Below are 9228 nucleotides of genomic sequence, written 5' to 3'. Positions count from 1 at the left end.
GTTTTGAAACACTCCTAGCTCTGTCCAGAGGACTACACCTCTCCTCCCTGTACCAAAAGGTTTTATGTAGCACAGGTTAAGTTGAGATGAGGGTTTGGAGTCTGGAGATGCAAAGGGAAATTCAGATGGGGTGCAGATGTGGTGAAGAGGACAACAAATCTCATTTCAATTTCCAACTCCGCGCTTTAAGTGGCAAGACAGGAAAAACACAGAAAAGCAAACGACTTGCATTTTAAAAGAAACAATCTCTCCTAAAAGATTGGTTGATAAATCACAGCCTTTTAAAAATGATCCACTGGCAGAAGCAGCATGAGAAATTCCTGATTAGTTTCAGACAAAAAACACAGGGGGAATCCAAAAGGTGTATTCCCTCCCTGTCCTGGAGTGTGACTCTCTCTCCTACTTTAGCCATACCCTCCCTTCTTTGCTTTATTTACTTATTTAATTATTAATTATGTATTTAAATATATTCCATCCAGAGCTGGTTTTTGGGTGGATTATTTTTTGTTTTGTTTTGAATAATAATAAATCTGGCTTGTCCTAGACAAAACACAGCAAGTCCCTGCTATCCTCCACAGTCATGGAGATCACAGTCACGGAGAAGAGGGTCAAAATTTGGGACCCGCATGACATCCAATTGTATTTGTAATTGCCACAGCGGCTCCATGTAGCCAGTCTGCTTTTGTCACCGGGGTACACCTTGACACTGAGCTCCAAAGAGAAATGGGTGCCTCGGGAATGGTAAGAAAAGGGGAATATTCTGTCTCAGGTACAGCGCTGCTCCATCTCGGACTGATTCCTGGCAAGAAACACACAGCACAGTCCCACCAGCCAGCACCACCTCCCCAGTGAGGAACAATCCGGCTCTTTTCCTGTTGATCCAATTCCCAACATCGTCGGTTTTTGTAACACTCTTGTTTTCTGTTCCCTCTGGCAACAAGCAGCAGCAGCAGCACCGTAACACGCGATCTTGGTACACCTCAGGCTCATTTGTCCTGGCTGTTTTCAGCGATGGCAGCTGTCGGGATGTGCTGTGCTACACACCTTTGTTACGCCAAGCAAGCGCATTCAGCAAATTTCAGAAGCTATCTACAGCGCTGCCTTTTGAAGGTGGCATTAATTATGATGAAAACAGCTCAAGAGCCAACAGCTCAAGATGCAAAACAGCATCACTGTTTCCTTTCTTTAAGAGGTACATGAAATAAATTAACTGTCAAGGTTTTGCAGACTAGAAGGAACCGTTAGGATCTTTTAGCCTGGCCCTCTGCATAAAAGAGACATAAATTTCTGCAAAGATTCATCCCTCATGCCAAGAAACTGAAGGCCATGCTAGAGCATTTCACACCGAAGAACCTTTAAGTCGTCATTGCACATACAAGTCCAGGGGATCCTGGTTCCCCTGGTGAGCCCTTTCCATAGCCAACTACATTCTCGGCTTTTGGAAGAAGACCAGCCACCATCTTCCCTTTCCAATCTCTTTCCTCTTGTAATTCAACATTTTCCATTCCGTTTTAGACCAAGCATACCTTAAATATCTATAATCTTTCAAGCAAGCAGGAAAAAAGGGTTGTATGAAGAAACAGTCACAAGAGGTCCAGAGTAGCTTTATATAGGATGAAACAGGCACAATTTCATTATTTTCTTTTTTGCATCAACTTTTAAAACTCCCTAAAATCACTCCTTCTGCCATCCTAAGAGACAGCTTATTGCAAAACCAGAGTTTCCTCAGTGCCTGGCAGGAATTTACTCTGTAAAAGCTTTTTTCCCTTTTAATTGTTAGAGCCAAGATGAACAAAACAAAATCTACAGACTCACTTTTTTCTTTCTCTGCTTTGAAACTAGTTTGAACACACATGCAAGTTTTCTTTAAAATAAGCAATTAAGTTTAATTAGGAAAGTCAAACAGGCAGGCTTCATTTTCCAGCATGAAATCACGTATCTTGCTACAGCTTGAGATCTAGAAGGAAAAAGGATGGTTACATGCCTTTCCTGCAGCTGAAACGAACCCTGATTTGCCAAGCCCCAGCTGCCAAGACTGTGCCACAACCAGGTTTATGCTGGCTTCATCTACATCCATCCATCCAAGGAGCCGTTGCAGCTGTGCCACCAGAGAATGTTTTGGGCTGATGAGCTCTGTCTCTGCGAGGGACTATGTAAGCGTAACAGAAGTATCAGTGGTGGTTCTTCCATTACGGACAAACACATGCCCACAGACCGCCCAGGCCTAGGAGAGTATGAATGTCTCTCAGAGTCATCTTTGTGTGCAAGACCTCCTCCCTTCTTCAGGCATTTGGCTGCAGCCCAGGAAGACCAGAGGAGATGTTCCTCCAGCACCAGATAAGAGTCATATCATGACCTGAAGCTGCAAGCCACGACTGCCCAGGGTAACACAATCCCGCTATGGTGATTTTAACCAGTTGTGCACATAGCCATCCCTCCCACCGCCACGCGCAGGTAACAGCACCCTGGTTCCTGCATCAACACGCTCAGAGAAGCCATGCTTGAGATGAAAATGAGAGCACCCTCAAAGCAAACAAAGCAACCAGCTGGGTTTGCATGGCTTGCGAAACCTGCCTTCTGATCAAATTGCTCCTCAGGCTGGCTGTGCAAGGGTTTGGTAGCCGGAGGGAGGGCCATGCTCCTTGAGTAAGGGGCCCCAAGGCTCAGCTGCAGGCATCTAGGCGTTCAGGAGACAAATACATGTAGCACAACACATTGCCTACAGCCACAGGGGGTAAAAGCAATGCCAGCACCTACCTCAACCACCCGGCAGGGTTTATGGCTCTGCCAGAGATCCCGGTCATGGATGCCACGTGTTCCCTGACCTCAGTTTCCTTGCCCTCTTTCACACAGGCTTTCTAGCACCAGATGCTTTCAGGATGACTCAGAGAAGCAACTGTTACAGTTGGCACAGCCCGATCACACCAGGAGCATGAAACAGCCCCTCCAAGGAGCAGAAAATGCTCCACGCTCCTCAGGATGGATCGTAACTCCACGTGGAGGGCAACAGCAGGGCATGCTTCTGGCTTGGAGCACAGCTGGTCCAAGTCACCCAGCCAAGGAGACACCCTGACACATCAAGGAGCCCGCTGCCTCCACTCCCAGCCCTCATGAAGGCAGAAATGAGTCTCCAAGCACTGCCAGGGAAGCATCCTTGCCCCCAGTACAGACAAAGGGCTCTGCATGGCTGCTCCTCCATGAGCAGAAGGAGGTCCTAGCACTACAAGTGGAAGATGCTGCTGGGATATATATTGCTGAGTTTGAGCGCCACCACTCTTCTGGCCTGCCCAGTGACCTCTGCTCTGCAGGGGAAGGAATCAGGTCCTAGAGGACTTTCAGCAGGCAACTTGGCATTTCCTAAATGCTCACTGCTCGACAGCATCATATCATCACAGCTCTGCTGGGCCTCAGCCTCACATGGCAAATACAACCCCAAGCCACGGGCTGATAGGAGACACCAAGTGGCAGCAGCCATGAAAGAAAGTTCACAGCATCAAAGCTAAAGCACATCTTAGTGTCCTCTTTGATATTAAAGGCAATAAAGCTCACCTGCGTGCTCACTTGCTTGTGGACCTTTTCTTTCCTCTGACTCCAGCAGGCATGCAGCATCACAGCAGGAAGCCCAGCGTTAAGGAGAACTAAAGCCTCTTGTTCATCTCTTCCCTTTCCTTGAGAAGCCTAATTTGTTCACCACTTAAAACACTAGTTCTCTGGGCTAGCCAATCTTAAAAACATTGAAAATTCAGTGTGAGAACAAAATAGAGGATGGGCCAACTCAACCACAGTCTCAACCTGGAGGTCACTGATGCCTACGCATAAGCTTGACCATGGACCCCAAGAGCAAGTTCTCCTCCAAACACCCATCCCTTCTTCTCTCAACTTTTAAATCAAGGAGCTGGAGTCAAATCTGTTGTGCAATGCATAGTTCCAGGTAACAAAACTGATGCACGCAATAAAGCAAATACAGGATACCCGGAGTATGTGAAAATATCCCTCCCCACTATGATCAGACAACCTAATGCGTTAGTTGCATAGAAAGGAAATAAATTTTTCTTCTTTCATTTTCTCTTTTTTTTTCCTTTCTTTTTTTTTTTGGTGATACACACAGCTGCAGATATTGAATGCACACAAAGTATCAGAAGCCTGGTTTTTTAATTGTTTAGCAGAGCCTCTTCCTTCCCAGATGTGCCGCTCTCCCTCATTCACATGTTTTGTAGGGCCTGCTGTCACCCTGCCTGCAAACCTGACTTCCAGGAGAGCGGCGAGGGGAAGGCTGCCTGAAGCCGGGCGGCTCCCACACATCATGAGCGCACGTTAGGCAAGCTCCAATTACCTGCTTGCAGGCAAGGAGTCCTCCCTGGAAAATTGTAGCTTCAAGAGTTAACCTCGAAAGCAAAAAAACATTAGAGCCAAACTGAAAATGAGGATTTCAGAAGCCCTTGCTATTAGCAGCAAGAGAAGTTGCCCAGTTCCACCTGCAAGAGGAGCTCGCAACCCCAGATTTTCTATCTTATTCAACATGAAGGAACTGTGCCGAGACAGAATGAAGGTGATCTGGGAAACACCAGCCATCCCGGGCATGGACCTTGTTCTCACTTGAATATTGGGACCCAAGGCTGTACCTTGCAGCCCTGAAGGGCTTTTGCAAGTACACACAGCGTTCGAACCAGGACTTGCAAAGATCTGACAGCTTTTCAGAGTAAAAAAGTAAGCAGTTTTTCACCTGTGCTCCTGAAAGCCCACCTTTAAACAGAAAAGGAAGAAAAAAAGAATGAGAAGCACCTCCTAGTCAATTAATCCCTGCAGCAAACATCCTGATTGCAAATGGTTAACAGACCGCCATGCACAAACTCACAGAGCTGTACCTGGACTGCTTTTTCGGCGGTGGTGGCGGTGGTGCAAACTCCACGCCATTGTTCTTGTCTTTAGGGAAATCAAAGGAGAAAGACAATGATTTGCCGATCCCAGTCTGGCTCACCACCATCGAGCCTTCATCCACAAGGTCGGCACCGCTTCTTCCATTCTCAGCTCCCACTGTCCATGGGTGGGTTAAGAGCTCCTGCTCCTCCTCTATCCGGTACTGCTTAGTCCATGTTGGGGTGTAGTGTTTCTGCCTCCTGTCATAGGACGAGCCCGCCAGGCCTCTGCTGGACTCCTCCACAGAGACCCCGTTGACATGAGTGCACGAAGAAGGGGACGCCCCAAAGGCGTCTGTATCAGTATAGCTCCTCGGCAGCAGGTGAACACCAGCTCCGTCGTGGCTGTTGTCATCACCAAACCTTGCCGCATGGGAGCTTACCGGGGGCACACGGTTCCCCTCGCTGCCTGGCTGGATGTTTTTGGACATCTTTGGGGGAATGGCTGGACTCTCAGTCACTGAGGTCTTGGCAGGAGCTGCTGAATGAAATCTTGGGCTGTTTTCACTTCCGGATGCTTGAAAAATCTCTCCAGGCTCAATGGCAGGTGATGAAGTCCCAAAGTCGGGGTGGGAAGTGGGGCTGATGCACGGCCACTGAACTCCCACTGCCGAGTCAGGGCTGCTGAGGAATATTGTCTTGTGATCATCCTCTGTGTGTGCGGTCATGATAGTTATCTTTGCCGCCACCTGGCCAGTGGAGTCCTGGTATTCCTTCTCACCACCCAAAGCCCAGCCACCATCCCTCCATGTCCCATCGGCTTGCTCCTTGCCAGTGCCATGGGCCAGCTTCTCCGCTTTTGCCTGTCCACCAACAGCCTTCAGCTGTGCCTTCTTCCTTTTGGTGCTCTCGGCATAGATGGGATCACCACGGGCGGGCGAGGCGAGGCGAGGGCACTGTGGCTCCACCAGAGCCTGCTGAGGAATGCTTGAACCCTCAGGCCTGGGGCCTCCGGTGACAGAGGGCTCTCCAGGGAGAGGCGAGTCCTCGTCCTCCCGGGACAAAGCAAAGGCAGCTGCCTTGCTGCTCCCCGTGCTCTCAGGGAGGGCAGCAGGCTCAGCATGGAGAGCCAGCTTTTTCCTCTCTGAACACAGGGCATGGGGAAGAGGATCACCCTGGTCTTTCGTGATGCAGAAGGCCACGTTCACAGCTCTGCGCTCCTCTTCGCCAAACTTGACCGCCCTGCCACTTGGCCTGGGAATCTCGGGAGCATCCCGCTGCCTCCATCCGCAGGGAGCGGGGCTCTCCTTCTCGCATCGGGCACCCTTCCCCTCCACGCAACGTGGCTCCCGCAAGACTGGGCGCTCTCTGTGGCAGTCCGTGATTGAACAGTACTCTCCCCCTTCGCTTTCGAGGCCAGAGGAGAGGCAACTGCAGTCGCCCTCCGAGGGGAGCGATGCTCCTTCTCTGGCTTGGGAAGAAGGGTTTCTGCTGGAGTTCGCGTTGCTTCTGTCCCCCAAGGTGGACAGATTACGGCAGGGGGCCCGATATGATAGGGCAAACTTGTCTTTGGCTCTGTCCTCCTGCTTGCCCACCTCACCCACAAGCACCAGGCTGTGGATGGAGACATTTCTCTCCACTCGACTCTCCAGGCTGCGCAGGCCCACCATGGAGTAGCTAGGAGGACAGCAAGACAAGCAGTCAGTCGGCGGGTTGTGAAGGAAGGGCTTTCTCACACCACTGTTGCCAAAATTGTCGAGGCAGATCCGCTGCGCATCTCCCGATTTCAGAAGGAGGTGCTTGCCAGAAACCATGCCCCAGCTGACCTGCACGGGCCAAAGAGACAAGTGCACTGTCAGGATGTGCATATGAAAAATGAAAGAAAAATACTAAAAAAAAAAAAAGATAAGAAAAAACCCAGCTCCATAGAAAAGTCCTCTGGCGTTCGCAGTCTGTTTTGGTCTGTGCTCACCCCACCAATAACTACCGCAAACCTTTTCTACTTAAATGACACTTGTCCTATTCCCTGGACCATTTGCAATCTTTGCATTACCAACAATGGCAATGCACTGAAATAAGGTGTTCTCCTTTCTCTTTCTGTGGGTTTGCTGCCAGAAACATGTCCAACCTGTCATCCTGTCTGCGAATCACCGTGCAATTAAAGATTCAGAGAGGGAAGGAATATTTGCACCTCCCTCTGCTTATTTTCATTTCATTTCACACTGCTGCTCCGGAGACGCACACTCCAGAGCGCAGGCATGGACTATCACAGGTTATCCTGGGATAGCAGCTTGGCTATGCTCAGCAGTAGGGTCTGGGGAGCAGGCGGGGAAATGTATCCGAAATCTCTTCATTTGAGAGAGATCTATCCTGCTTGCCAAGGGAGAGGAGGAGCAGGAGAGGCAGGGGGTAACAGGTGCCTGTGAAGCGACCCCCCCATCCCAGGGTGGCAGAACCCATTCCCGTAGCGCAAAACTCAGCCTGGGGCCAAATCTGCGCGCACAGATCAAACCCCACCGATGATGGCAGCCTGCGCTCACGTGTTCTTTATCCCTAGAAGAGAAGGAAAGGAGAGCAAGTGGAGGCTAAGAAGAGAGCCAGCAAGCCCTTACTCCTCTAGGGCAAGGGTGGAAGACACGAGGCCACCTACGCCACAGGCAGGGTGACAGCAGCCCAGGCTTCACTCTGCCTGTCTGGGGCAGTGCTGATATCAACCGGTCAGGGAGAGGAGTGAACCACCCACCTTGATTGCAACTCAAACCACCGGGGCTTGCCAGTTTGCAGGCAGGCAGCAGAGCTACACCCAGAGGGCATTACTGCTCGGGCAAAGGTTGGGAGCCCAAGGAGCTGGGCTAGGAAGGTAGGGTACTTTCTTCCTCACGCACGAAGACCATGGATCCAGTTAGCACTGACTGCAACCGGACAGGACTTCTTTTCAGTATATCTTCCCAGGAAAACAACTTTAACCCACATCCTCATTTAAAATCCTGAAGTTCCTAAACAAACAACGTATTTTTAAGCTCCTTTGCACATGCCTTGTGAGAAACAGCTCATTCAGCTTCAGCCAAAGATACTTTGAGAAGCCAATATATGGCTTAAAAACCTGAGTCAAGACCAGAAGGAAAAACAAAGGGAAGGAAACCATTTTAACAGATATTCCTAGCACTCCCAAGGAGAGGTAAGTAACGGGAAGTCATGCTTTGACTGGATTAATCATTACCTGTGACAGATCTGCATTCATATTCACATCCGCCCACGCGTCAGAAACATCTGAGTTTATCATAGTTGGCTTCACAGCAATTGTTGGCTTTGAGAAGGGGGAGGTATTTACACCTTCGTCTTCCAACGTGGGGCTCTCAGGCTTGGTCCTAACTCCATTCGGGAGCACGCCACAAGCTCCCACGTCTGGGGGTGTTTGCAGCCGATGGGAACTCTTTGGGTTGAAGCAGTTTTTGCAGGAGCCGGGCTTCCAAACGTGTTCCACAAAGTCACTGCACGCAGACATCTTCAAATCCTCGTGGCTCAGACCGAGAGCCCTCTGCGTCTTCTGCACTGTCCTCCGCTGCTCATTTTGCACTTGCTCCCCAGAGCCGCTCTTAAAGATCACCTAGTTATCTGGAAAAGCACAACACTGTCTGATTAGTTTGATTATGCCCAAAAATTGAAAGATTTTTAATAGAACAGGTGATAATTACACTTACTCTGCCTTCACCACAAAGGCTTATTGTTTACAAGGCTTTTTTCACAGCTTAGCTAAAGCCCACACAATCACTTAAAAAGCCTCAACTTCTAAGCATAGCTCTGTAATAGAGAAGACATCAAGCAAGCAGCATTCCTGGGTGATTTAATTCCCTGTTTAACGAGCATGTATAACCAGCCTCGTGCAAGGTTTAGATCAAGGGTAAACAACACTGGTCTTGGAAATAGCTGTTCACAGCCCCACAAGCAGAGCCAGGCAGGAAAAATTCCTTCTCCAAAGTGGCATCCTCTCTCTGGAAAATAAAAAGGCCCGGAGATACAAGGACCAGAATCAGCGACTGTGTAACCAAGGGGACCGGCAACAACCTTCCTTCACCCAGAAGCACCACTGTGATTACTGCTGTGGTACACAAAGGCTTCTCTCCCACCCAGTGCAACAGAGAAAGGCAATCAGCAAGGCTGGGGCTGGCACTGATTTGAGCAAGTGCCTGGCAGAAAGCTTTTATCTGGTTTGCCAGGAGCCACAAATAACAGTGTCAGCTTGCTGAAACGATTCATTGTCTGCAAGGGGAGAAACGTTTTGCTCTTGGATTACTTACAGACAAGGATCCCTTCCCATCTTCCTTCCCCAGGAGGAAATGCCCCAGGAACAAGACATTCCTGCATTCCTGTG

At 49.5% G+C, this 9228-nt stretch overlaps 1 protein-coding gene across 1 annotated transcript in view; it reads right to left on the bottom strand.

Annotated features, from left to right (window-relative positions):
- LOC103921762 (tyrosine-protein kinase SgK223) overlaps nt 1–8361 on the bottom strand; it is a 21165-nt gene extending 12804 nt beyond the window's left edge. Inside the window, 3 exon segments of the mRNA XM_009329777.1 lie at nt 4866–6160; nt 6215–6682; nt 8077–8361. Coding sequence (XP_009328052.1) covers nt 4866–6160; nt 6215–6682; nt 8077–8361 — 2048 coding nt within the window.
- Nucleotides 8362–9228: the final 867 nt, after the last annotated feature.

The sequence above is a fragment of the Pygoscelis adeliae genome, unplaced genomic scaffold (genome assembly GCF_000699105.1).
Source record: "Pygoscelis adeliae isolate BGI_AS28 unplaced genomic scaffold, ASM69910v1 Scaffold67, whole genome shotgun sequence".
In the NCBI taxonomy this organism is placed as follows: domain Eukaryota; kingdom Metazoa; phylum Chordata; class Aves; order Sphenisciformes; family Spheniscidae; genus Pygoscelis; species Pygoscelis adeliae.
Note: the sequence above shows the minus strand (reverse complement) of the source record. Positions and strands in the feature narration are given on the sequence as shown.